The sequence below is a fragment of the Leptodactylus fuscus genome, chromosome 3 (genome assembly GCF_031893055.1).
Source record: "Leptodactylus fuscus isolate aLepFus1 chromosome 3, aLepFus1.hap2, whole genome shotgun sequence".
NCBI lineage: Eukaryota > Metazoa > Chordata > Amphibia > Anura > Leptodactylidae > Leptodactylus > Leptodactylus fuscus.
Window position 1 is genome coordinate 103296993 of NC_134267.1, and position 13819 is coordinate 103310811.

Consider the following 13819-nt stretch of genomic DNA (forward strand, 5'->3'; position numbering starts at 1 on the left):
GTGTCTCTTCACACAATACCACACAGGGGAGGATTAGATACGTGTGTCTGCATACAGTACCACAATTTGGAGGATTCGATACATGCCTCTGCACACAGTACCACAAGCCAGAGAATTAGATACGCATCTCAGCACACAGTACCACACAGGGAGGATTAGATACACGCGTCTGCACACAGTACCACACGCCGAAGGATTAGATACACGCGTCTGCACACAGTACCACATGCCATAGGATTAGATAGGCGCATCTGCACACAGTAATACATGCTGTAGAATTAGATACGCACGTCTGCACACAGTTCCACACGCCGCAGGATTAGATACGTGCCTCTTCGCACAATACCACACAGGGGAGGATTAGATACGCGTCTGCACACAGTACCACACACCAGAGGATTAGATACGCGCCTCTTCACAGAATACCACACAGGGGAGGATTAGATACGTGTGTCTGCATACAGTACCACACTTTGGAGGATTAGATACACACCTCTGCACACAGTACCACAAGCCAGAGCATTAGATACGCGTCTCAGCATACAGTATCACACGGGGGAGGATTAGATACGCGTCTCAGCATACAGTATGACACGGGGGAGGATTAGATACGCGTCTCAGCATACAGTATCACACGGGGGAGGATTAGATACGCGCGTCTGCACACAGTACCACACGGGGGAGGATTAGATACGCGCGTCTACACACAGTACCACATGCTGGGGGATTGGATACGCGCGTCTACACACAGTACCAAATTCCATAGGATTAGATACGCGCGTCTGCACACAGTACCACATGCAGTAGGATTAGATACCCACGTCTACACACAGTTCCACATGCCATAGGATTAGATACGCGCCTCTTCACACAGTACTACACTTTGGAGGATTAGATACATGCCTCTGCACACAGTACCGCAAGCCAGAGAATTAGATACACGTCTCAGCACACAATACCACACAGGGAGAGGATTAGATACGCGCGTCTGCACACAGTACCACATGCCGTAGGATTAGATACACGCGTCTACACACAGTTCCACATGCCGTTTGATTAGATACGTGTCTCTTCACACAATACCACACAGGGGAGGATTAGATACGTGTGTCTGCATACAGTACCACAATTTGGAGGATTCGATACATGCCTCTGCACACAGTACCACAAGCCAGAGAATTAGATACGCATCTCAGCACACAGTACCACACAGGGAGGATTAGATACACGCGTCTGCACACAGTACCACACGCCGAAGGATTAGATACACGCGTCTGCACACAGTACCACATGCCATAGGATTAGATAGGCGCATCTGCACACAGTAATACATGCTGTAGAATTAGATACGCACGTCTGCACACAGTTCCACACGCCGCAGGATTAGATACGTGCCTCTTCGCACAATACCACACAGGGGAGGATTAGATACGCGTCTGCACACAGTACCACACACCAGAGGATTAGATACGCGCCTCTTCACAGAATACCACACAGGGGAGGATTAGATACGTGTGTCTGCATACAGTACCACACTTTGGAGGATTAGATACACGCCTCTGCACACAGTACCACAAGCCAGAGCATTAGATACGCGTCTCAGCATACAGTATCACACGGGGGAGGATTAGATACGCGTCTCAGCATACAGTATGACACGGGGGAGGATTAGATACGCGTCTCAGCATACAGTATCACACGGGGGAGGATTAGATACGCGCGTCTGCACACAGTACCACACGGGGGAGGATTAGATACGCGCGTCTACACACAGTACCACATGCTGGGGGATTGGATACGCGCGTCTACACACAGTACCAAATTCCATAGGATTAGATACGCGCGTCTGCACACAGTACCACATGCCGTAGGATTAGATACCCACGTCTACACACAGTTCCACATGCCATAGGATTAGATACGCGCCTCTTCACACAATACCACACAGGGGAGGATTAGATACGTGCATCTGCACACAGTACCACATGACCGAGGTTTAGATGTGCGCGTCTGCACACAGTTACACATGCTGAAGGATTAGATACGCATGTCTTCACGTCCTCACATAGTACCACCGCCAGAGGATTAGATATGCATTTCTACACACAGTATTACACGGGGAAGGATTAGATATGCACATCTGCACACAGTAACACATGCCAGGGGATTGGATATGCACATCTGCACACAGTACCACATGCCGTAAGATTAGATACGCATGTCTGCACACTGTACCACATGCTGTAGTATTAGATACGTGCGTCTGCACACAGTTTCACATGCCAGAGGATTAGATACGCGCGTCTGCACACAGTACTATACGCCGGGGGATTGGATACATGCGTCTGCACACAATACCACATGCCAGAGGATTGGATACATGCATCTGCACACAATTCCACACACCAGAGGATTAGATAAGCAGGTCTGCACACAGTACCACATGCCGTAGGATTAGATACGTGCGTCTGCTTACAGATCCACACGCCAGAGGAATAAATAAATGCATCTTCACACAGTTGTACACGCCATAGGATTAGATACACACGTCTGCATACAGTACCACATGCTGTAGGATTAGATACGCGCCTCTTCACACAATACCACACGGGTAGGATTAGATATGTGCATCTGCACACAGTACCACACCAACAAGGATTGGATACTTGCATCTAAACACAGTACTACACGGGGAAGGATTAGATACAGCTTTACTCCAGGTATCACAGGTTTTTCACTGACATTCAAAATGAGATACACATAATCACATGACGCTTATGGACATACACAGAAACAACATACAATATACATCAGTGCAAAATTGGACAATTCTTATGGGGCCACTACACAAACATAAAATGTAATATACCTGTGCGAAGCCGGGTCCTCCCTCTAGTATATATATATACTAGCTGGTACCCGCGACTTCGTCTGCGGTGATTGTAGCAGTGGGTATATACAGGCGCGGGTAAGGTTTTTGTAGTGTGTATAAGGTATGGGATATGAAATGTAAGTTTGTATCTTGTTGTTTCTGTAATTCAGAGAATACGTGAGACTTTTGTGTTGAAGTTACTTTGTATTTGAGCTGCTATACGGTGTTGTGAGAAACTTTACATAGTGACATTGGGACAGAAGTATTTGAAGTTAACCCTCTCCCGCCGATGGCATTTTTTGATTTTCGTTTTTGACTCCCCTCCTTCTAAACCCCATAACTTTTTTATTTCTCCGCTCCCAGAGCCATATGAGGTCTTAATTTTTCCTGGGACAAATTTTTCTTCATGATGCCACCATTATTTATTCTATATACTGGGAAGCAGGGAAAAAATTCAGAATGGGGAGGATTTGAAGAAAAAATGCATTTCTGCGACTTTCTTACGGGCTTTGGTTTTACGGCGTTCACTATGCAACCAAAATGACATGTCCCCTGTATTCTGTGTTTTGGTACGATTACGGGGATACCAAATTTATATGGTTTTATTTACATTTTGACCCCTTAAAAAAATCCCAAACTGTGTTAAAAAAGTATTTTTTGAAAAGTCGCCATATTCCGACAGCCATAACTTTTTTATACGTGCATGTACGGGGATGTATAGGGCGTCTTTTTTTGCGGGACCGGTTGTACTTTGTAGTTCTACCATTTTTGGGAAATGTTATTGCTTTGATCACTTTTTATTCAAATTTTTATCAGAATAAAAAAAGTGAAAAAATGGCGGTTTGGGATTTTTGACCATTTTTCCCGCTACGGCGTTTACTGAACAGGAAAAATATTTGTGTAGCTTTGTAGAGCGGGCGATTTTGGATGCGGGGATACCTAACATGTATGTGTTTCACAGTTTTTAACTACTTTTATATGTGTTCTAGGGAAAGGGGGGGTGATTTGAATTTTTAATCCTTTCTATTTATTTTTTTATATTTTTTTTACTTTTTTTAAACTTTTTTTTTGCATTTATTAGACCGCCTAGGGGTATTGACATGGGTGGGTGGTGTCACGGATAGTCAGAGCGGTGGGGGTCGGCAAACATGGCTGCTCCGGAGCGTTAAAGAGAGCCTCCTGGAGTATCGTTAAGGTGAGGGGCAAAGTGGTAAAGTATATGTATATGTGATTGTGTGGGGTTAGGGGCGAGGCTGTAGGGGGTAATGTGAATTTTGTGGCTTGCTATGGTCCAAAGTGTGTGAGATTGCAGAGATGGTGGTGTGAGTTTGGGTTTTGTGGGGGTCCTGGCACAAACGTATGTGCGCTATTGTGACGAAAAGTAGCCTATTGTTTAATCGGGTGTATTAACTATGTTTGTGGAAAATTTCAGCCAAATCGGTGGAGCGGTTTTTCCGTGATTGAGGAACAAACATCCGAACATGCAAACATCCAAACACACAAACCCACAAGCCCACAAACTCACAAACTTTCACATTTATAATATTAATAGGATATATATATATATATATATATATATAGTAAAGAAAATGCAGAAGCGGCACAGCATACCATGCAAATGAAGATATCTGCCGTTGTGATGTACGTCACGCCTTCCGCCATTGAATAGGAAACAGCATTGGCATTAGCATTGGCATTGTGCAGAGTTGTCCGATTTTGAGGAAGGGGTAATTGTGGGGTACCACAGAAATGCTCAATCATTAAGGGACATAGCAAGCAAACTGAATTACCCAAAATCAACAGTGGCCTATGTGGAAAAAGAGTCGGTATATTGAAACAAGCGAAAAAAGCATGTGATTTCAGCCATCATTATGGGGAATGTGAGATCAATTGTGAATAAGATGGATGAACTGACAGCACTGACCAGGCATCAACAGGAGTTTCGTGAGTGCAGTATGATGCTGTTTACAGAGACTTGGCTTACTGAAATCACTCCGGGCACACTTGCCTCCGTGGCTTCAAACTTCTTCGTGCGGACCGGACGATGGAGAGCAGTAAGCGAAAGGAAGGAGGGCTTGCAATATTTGTGAATGAGAGATTGTGTAATCCAGGAAATATGGTAGTTAAGAAACAATCGTGTGAAAAAGATATTGAACTACTAGCCGTGAGCATGAGACCTTATTACCTGCCAAGGGAACTATCACATGTTATCGTACTAGCTGCATATGTTCCCCCCTCTGCTAAAGCGGACTCTGCCTGTGAGGTGCTACATGCTGCTGTGAACGAGCTGCAATCATCTCACCTTCATGCCCTACTCCTGGTGTCGGGAGATTTCAACCATGTTTCTCCAGCATCCACTCTACCAGGTTTCACCTGCCACACAAGAAACAACAAAACGCTGGACTTGCTCTTTGCCAGTGTAAGGGATGCATATAACTCATCTGCCCTACCTCCCCTAGGCAGATCGGATCACAACCTGGCACATCTGCAACCCACTTACACTCCACTGGTGCGCAGAGAACCGGCGGTTACCCGTACAGTGAAAATTTGGTCAGAGGAAAGTGTCGAGACTCTGAGGGACTGTTTTGATACAACATTATGGGAAGTGTTTCAAGACTCATTTCCAGGTGACATTGAGGGACTCACACACTGCATAACGGACTACATTAATTTCTGTGTGGACAGCACTGTACCAACTACAAAGGTGAAGTGTTTCTCCAATAACAAACCATGGATCAACTCTGAGAGTAAAGCTCTTCTCAAGGAGAAAATGCGGGGGTAGGGTGGTCATATAGATGTGATGACCGTCCCCAAGTCCATGTATCATCACCATCATTACTATCATCCTAAGTGCTTGTATCATCAAAAAAAAGCGAGTCTTTAGGTCTGGGGACAAAAATGGCCTGGGGGAGGTGCAAAAACAGCTGAGACGACTGATCAGAGAAGGGAAAGCCAACTACAGGTGGAAGATAAAAACTACAGATGGGGGAGGGTAGAATCTCGAAAGTGTGGGACAGTCTTAAGGCTATATCTGGACACAAACAAAAGGCTGGCCCGCAGATAGTAGGTGACAGGAAGTGGCTTAACGAGCTTAATCTATTCTTCAATAGATTTGACTCCAAGCGAAGGCTCCCTTCACCAGCATGTCAGTCAACACCCCCCTCCTCTCACACACCAAGACCCAACCCCCACCGACCTGCAGTCAACTGCAATCTGACTATCTGATCCTCAAGGAGTCTCAGGTGTGTAGGGAAATCAAGAGGATTAAAGCAGACAAGGACCTGATGGAATAAGCGCAAGAGTTCTTAAAATGTGCGGTGACCAGCTGGGTGGTATCATTACACACATGTACAATATGAGTCTAAAGCTGGGAGTGGTACCTCAACTGTGGAAGACATCTTGTGTGGTACCAGTCCCAAAGAAACCCAACCCGATGGGCTACAATGACTACCGACCTATAGCACTGACATCCCACCTGATGAAGGTCCTAGAGAGACTGGTCCTGACACACCTACGCCCCCTAGTGAGCTCCGCTCTGGACCCCCTCCAGTTTGCCTATTGGCCGGGCATTGGGGTAGATGACAATATCATCCACCTTCTTCACAGAGCTCTCTCTCACCTGGAGAAACCCGGGAACACTGTGAGAATAATGTTCTTTGATTTCTCCAGTGCGTTCAACACCATTCAGCCAGGGCTACTGAGGGAGAAGCTGAACCTTGGTGGTGTGGACCATCACCTGTCCAACTGGATCCTAGACTACCTGACAAACCGCCCTTAGTATGTGAGAGCCCAGGACTGTGTGTCTGACACTGATCTGTGGAACGGGGCACCACAAGGTACAGTTCTTGCCCCATTTCTTTTCACACTGTACACTGCTGACTTTAGGCACAACTCATCCAGCTGTTACTTACAGAAGTACTCCGATGACTCTGCAATAGTAGGCCTTATCACTGATGGTGACGATAGGGAATACAGAGACATAAACTGGGACTTTGTTGAATGGTGCCAGCAGAACCACCTCAGGATTAATGCTGGGAAGACCAAGGAGATGGTGGTGGACTTTAGTAAACGGAGAAGTGCTCCGACCCTAGTGGAGATCCAAGGGACATGCATTGAGATAGTCAGGACCTATAAGTATCTGGGTGTGCTCCTCAATAATAAACTAGACTGGGCTGACCACCTGGAGGCGCTGCACAGACTCTACCTGCTCAAGAGGCTGAGGGCCTTCGGAGTCCAGGGGCCACTTCTTAGGGCCTTCTTCAACTCTGTGATTGCTTCAACCACCTTTTTTGGTGTGGCCTGCTGGGGGAGCAGTATATCAACCAGGGACAGAAATAGACTTGAAAGGCTGATCAAAAGGGACCCAGTATAGGTGGTGGGTGACAGAAGGATACTGTCCGTGGTGAGCTCCATGTGGGAGAATAAATCCCACCCCATGTATGAGATCTTGATGGCACTTGACAGCACTGTAAGTGACCATCTGCTTCACCCCAAGTGTGAGAAGGAGCGCTATCGCAAGTCCTTCCTTCTAACCGTGATCAGGCTGCATAATCTACATCAGACCAAGCAAAGATCACTCTGTACAGAAAACTAATTATTATGACTATGAAGTCTTCCTTCTTTCTTCTTCTGTTTCTTCGCTGCTATGGACTCCTAGTATATCTTCTCTTCTCAGCATATGTGTGTCTACGTCTGTAATACATTACTGTGTATTATCCTGTATCTGTATTACTATGCTGCTGTAACATACTGAAATTTCTCCACTTTGGGACTATTAAAGGATTATCTGATCTCATCTTAAAATTAGGGCTGCAGTCGGCAAAGTTTTTATAACAAATATAAGGAATCTGGTGGAGGATGCAATGCACATGTGAACCATAAATCCACCAGGAAACAGCCTTATGTCAGTAACTCTACAATACAATGCTTCAACCCCTAATACGTCTACAGAGTTATAATAGCTGTGCCCACCTTTTCTTTATTGCTAGCGTCGCTAAAATGGGCCTGGTAATCTTTATGAACTCCCTGTTCTATAAGGAAGCAATTTGTGCCTATTCACTACAAAGTGAACTTTGGTGATTCTCAACATCTCACTTTTCTGAATCTTTAATATATATAAGTTGTTAATTACAAAATTGTTTTGTTCCAGATTATATATGTGTGTCGGAACCCAAAAGATGTCTCGGTCTCCTTTTACCACTTCATCAAACTCTTTTGCAAATTAGATTGTATGATTGATTGGGAATCATTTTTCAACATCTACATGGAAGGAAGAGGTAAAAGAGTAAAAACTACTGTTTTTTATGTCGTATGAAAAAAAGAAAGTTTAAACATACTTCTAAGGGCTTGTTCACATCTGCGTCCGAGGTTTCCGTTATGCAGGTTTCCGTTTCCTGCACGAAACTGGGCAAGAAACGGTAACCTGCAGGCATTTTTCAAACCCATGTCATTTGGCAGGAGTGGGGCAGTGCTGTTGGCTCTGGGTTTGTCCTGGTTGCACAAACCCATCCTGGCATCCGACTTGCTATTATGTTGGATGCTGGGTCAGTAAAGATGATAGCAGCCGCTCTGCTGCAGAGAAGTTGCCATAGCTATCGGGTGTCCACTGTAATGTACAGCGGAGACCCGGGCTAATGCCCACAATCAGAGTCTACTCTCAGTTGTATTACAAAGCCAGAATGCAGACGTGATCTAGCAGATACAGCAAGTGTGCCTTCAGCATTGATACACAGTACTTTTATAGTCCTGAGTAGAGATGAGCGAACACTAAAATGTTCGAGGTTCGAAATTCGATTCGAACAGCCGCTCACTGTTCGAGTGTTCGAATGGGTTTCGAACCCCATTATAGTCTATGGGGAACATAAACTCGTTAAGGGGGAAACCCAAATTCGTGTCTGGAGGGTCACCAAGTCCACTATGACACCCCAGGAAATGATACCAACACCCTGGAATGACACTGGGACAGCAGGGGAAGCATGTCTGGGGGCATAAAAGTCACTTTATTTCATGGAAATCCCTGTCAGTTTGCGATTTTCGCAAGCTAACTTTTCCCCATAGAAATGCATTGGCCAGTGCTGATTGGCCAGAGTACGGAACTCGACCAATCAGCGCTGGCTCTGCTGGAGGAGGCGGAGTCTAAGATAGCTCCACACCAGTCTCCATTCAGGTCCGACCTTAGACTCCGCCTCCTCCGGCAGAGCCAGCGCTGATTGGCCGAAGGCTGGCCAATGCATTCCTATGCGAATGCAGACTTAGCAGTGCTGAGTCAGTTTTGCTCAACTACACATCTGATGCACACTCGGCACTGCTACATCAGATGTAGCAATCTGATGTAGCAGAGCCGAGGGTGCACTAGAACCCCTGTGCAAACTCAGTTCACGCTAATAGAATGCATTGGCCAGCGCTGATTGGCCAATGCATTCTATTAGCCCGATGAAGTAGAGCTGAATGTGTGTGCTAAGCACACACATTCAGCACTGCTTCATCAAGCCAATACAATGCATTAGCCAGTGCTGATTGGCCAGAGTACGGAATTCGGCCAATCAGCGCTGGCTCTGCTGGAGGAGGCGGAGTCTAAGATCGCTCCACACCAGTCTCCATTCAGGTCCGACCTTAGACTCCGCCTCCTCCGGCAGAGCCAGCGCTGATTGGCCGAAGGCTGGCCAATGCATTCCTATGCGAATGCAGACTTAGCAGTGCTGAGTCAGTTTTGCTCAACTACACATCTGATGCACACTCGGCACTGCTACATCAGATGTAGCAATCTGATGTAGCAGAGCCGAGGGTGCACTAGAACCCCTGTGCAAACTCAGTTCACGCTAATAGAATGCATTGGCCAGCGCTGATTGGCCAATGCATTCTATTAGCCCGATGAAGTAGAGCTGAATGTGTGTGCTAAGCACACACATTCAGCACTGCTTCATCAAGCCAATACAATGCATTAGCCAGTGCTGATTGGCCAGAGTACGGAATTCGGCCAATCAGCGCTGGCCAATGCATTCTATTAGCCCGATGAAGTAGAGCTGAATGTGTGTGCTAAGCACACACATTCAGCACTGCTTCATCAAGCCAATACAATGCATTAGCCAGTGCTGATTGGCCAGAGTACGGAATTCGGCCAATCAGCGCTGGCTCTGCTGGAGGAGGCGGAGTCTAAGATCGCTCCACACCAGTCTCCATTCAGGTCCGACCTTAGACTCCGCCTCCTCCGGCAGAGCCAGCGCTGATTGGCCGAAGGCTGGCCAATGCATTCCTATGCGAATGCAGACTTAGCAGTGCTGAGTCAGTTTTGCTCAACTACACATCTGATGCACACTCGGCACTGCTACATCAGATGTAGCAATCTGATGTAGCAGAGCCGAGGGTGCACTAGAACCCCTGTGGAAACTCAGTTCACGCTAATAGAATGCATTGGCCAGCGCTGATTGGCCAATGCATTCTATTAGCCCGATGAAGTAGAGCTGAATGTGTGTGCTAAGCACACACATTCAGCACTGCTTCATCAAGCCAATACAATGCATTAGCCAGTGCTGATTGGCCAGAGTACGGAATTCGGCCAATCAGCGCTGGCTCTGCTGGAGGAGGCGGAGTCTAAGATCGCTCCACACCAGTCTCCATTCAGGTCCGACCTTAGACTCCGCCTCCTCCAGCAGAGCCAGCGCTGATTGGCCGAATTCCGTACTCTGGCCAATCAGCACTGGCTAATGCATTGTATTGGCGTGATGAAGCAGTGCTGAATGTGTGTGCTTAGCACACACATTCAGCTCTACTTCATCGGGCTAATAGAATGCATTGGCCAATCAGCGCTGGCCAATGCATTCTATTAGCGTGAACTGAGTTTGCACAGGGGTTCTAGTGCACCCTCGGCTCTGCTACATCAGATTGCTACATCTGATGTAGCAGTGCCGAGTGTGCATCAGATGTGTAGTTGAGCAAAACTGACTCAGCACTGCTAAGTCTCTGCATTCGCATAGGAATGCATTGGCCAGCCTTCGGCCAATCAGCGCTGGCTCTGCCGGAGGAGGCGGAGTCTAAGGTCGGACCTGAATGGAGACTGGTGTGGAGCGATCTTAGACTCCGCCTCCTCCAGCAGAGCCAGCGCTGATTGGTCGAGTTCCGTACTCTGGCCAATCAGCGCTGGCCAATGCATTCTATTAGCCCGATGAAGTAGAGCTGAATGTGTGTGCTTAGCACACACATTCAGCTCTACTTCATCAGGCTAATAGAATACATTGGCCAATCAGCGCTGGCCAATGCATTCTATTAGCTTGATGAAGCAGAGTGTGCACAAGGGTTCAAGCGCACCCTCGGCTCTGATGTAGCAGAGCTGAGGGTGCACAAGGGTTCAAGTGCACCCTCGGCTCTCCTACATCAGAGCCGAGGGTGCGCTTGAACCCTTGTGCACACTCTGCTTCATCAAGCTAATAGAATGCATTGGCCAGCACTGATTGGCCAGAGTACGGAATTCGGCCAATCAGCGCTGGCCAATGCATCCCTATGGGAAAAAGTTTATCTCACAAAAATCACAATTACACACCCGATAGAGCCCCAAAAAGTTATTTTTAATAACATTCCCCCCTAAATAAAGGTTATCCCTAGCTATCCCTGCCTGTACAGCTATCCCTGTCTCATAGTCACAAAGTTCACATTCTCATATGACCCGGATTTGAAATCCACTATTCGTCTAAAATGGAGGTCACCTGATTTCGGCAGCCAATGACTTTTTCCAATTTTTTTCAATGCCCCCGGTGTCGTAGTTCCTGTCCCACCTCCCCTGCGCTGTTATTGGTGCAAAAAAGGCGCCAGGGAAGGTGGGAGGGGAATCGAATTTTGGCGCACTTTACCACGTGGTGTTCGATTCGATTCGAACATGGCGAACACCCTGATATCCGATCGAACATGTGTTCGATAGAACACTGTTCGCTCATCTCTAGTCCTGAGTATTAACATCAGTATGCCATAATAAAATTTGGAAACGGGTTAATAATACTACATTAAATTTTATTTTACCTTACAGTGATAGGTGGCTCGTGGTTTGATCATGTGAGAGGTTGGTACACCCATAAAGAAGATTTCAACATTCTTTTTTTGACATATGAGGAAATGAAAAAGGTAATTAGTAGAGATGAGCGAACAGTGTTCTATCGAACTCATGTTCGATCGGATATTAGGCTGTTCGGCATGTTCGAATCGAATCGAACACCGCGTGGTAAAGTGCGCCATTACTCGATTCCCCTCCCACCTTCCCTGGCGCCTTTTTTGCTCCAATAACAGCGCAGGGTAGGTGGGACAGGAACTACGACACCGGTGACGTTGAGAAAAGTAGGCAAAACCCATTGGCTGCCGAAAACATGTGACCTCTAATTTAAAAGAACAGCGCCGCCCAGGTTCGCGTCATTCTGAGCTTGCAATTCACCGAGGACGGAGGTTTCCGTCCAGCTAGCTAGGGCTTAGATTCTGGGTAGGCAGGGACAGGCTAGGATAGGAAGGAGAAGACAACCAACAGCTCTTGTAAGAGCTAAATTCCAGGGAGAAGCTTGTCAGTGTAACGTGGCACTGACGGGCTCAATCGCCGCAACCCAGCTTTCCCAGGATCCTGAATGGAATACACTGTCAGTGTATTCCCGTATACCCGATATATACCCCCGATACCCGTTCCAACGGTGTGCCCCCCCACCTTCACCCCAGAAATACCCTGCAAGTCCCCTAGCAATAGAATTGGGGCTATATACACCCACTATTTTTGCTACTGCCATATAGTGCCATTGTCTCACTGGGAATTCAAAGAATATATTGGGCTTACATATAACTTCAATTCCAGGGAGAAGCTTGTCAGTGTAACGTGGCACTGACGGGCTCAATCGCCGCAACCCAGCTTTCCCAGGATCCTGAATGGAACACACTGACAGTGTATTCCCGTATACCCCATATATACACCCCAAATCACCGTTCCAACGGTGTGCCCCCCCACCTTCACCTCAGAAATACCCTGCAAGTCCCCTAGCAATAGAATTGGGGCTATATACACCCACAATTTTTGCTACTGGTATATAGTGCCATTGTCTGACTGGGAATTCAAAGAATATATTGGGGTTACGTGCACCCACAATTTTTACTACTGGTATACAGTGCCATTGTCTGACTGGGAATTCAAAGAATATATTGGGGTTACGTGCACCCACAATTTTTACTACTGGTATACAGTGCCATTGTCTGACTGGGAATTCAAAGAATATATTGGGGTTATAAATACCCTCATTTCTTGCTACTGGTATATAGTGCCATTGTCTGACTGGGAATTCAAAGAATATATTGGGGTTACGTGCACCCACAATTTTTACTACTGGTATACAGTGCCATTGTCTGACTGGGAATTCAAAGAATATATTGGGGTTATAAATACCCTCATTTCTTGCTACTGGTATATAGTGCCATTGTCTGACTGGGAATTCAAAGAATATATTGGGGTTACGTGCACCCACAATTTTTACTACTGGTATACAGTGCCAGTTTCTGACTGGGAATTCAAAGAATATATTGGGGTTACGTGCACCCACAATTTTTACTACTGGTATATAGTGCCATTGTCTGACTGGGAATTCAAAGAATATATTGGGGTTACGTGCACCCACAATTTTTACTACTGGTATACAGTGCCAGTTTCTGACTGGGAATTCAAAGAATATATTGGGGTTACAAATACCCTCATTTCTTGCTACTGCCATATAGTGCCAGTTTCTGACTGGTAATTCAAAGAATATATTGGGGTTACGTGCACCCACAATTTTTACTACTGGTATACAGTGCCAGTTTCTGACTGGGAATTCAAAGAATATATTGGGGTTACAAATACCCTCATTTCTTGCTACTGCCATATAGTGCCAGTTTCTGACTGGTAATTCAAAGAATATATTGGGGTTACGTGCACCCACAATTTTTACTACTGGT

General features: G+C 46.3%; 1 protein-coding gene across 1 annotated transcript in view; it reads left to right on the forward strand.

Moving 5' to 3' along the window:
- LOC142197638 (amine sulfotransferase-like) overlaps nt 1-13819 on the forward strand; it is a 45602-nt gene that overhangs the window by 15001 nt on the left and 16782 nt on the right. The window contains exons 3-4 of the mRNA XM_075268107.1: nt 8022-8148; nt 11889-11983. Coding sequence (XP_075124208.1) covers nt 8022-8148; nt 11889-11983 — 222 coding nt within the window. The remainder of the gene's footprint in view (nt 1-8021; nt 8149-11888; nt 11984-13819) is intronic.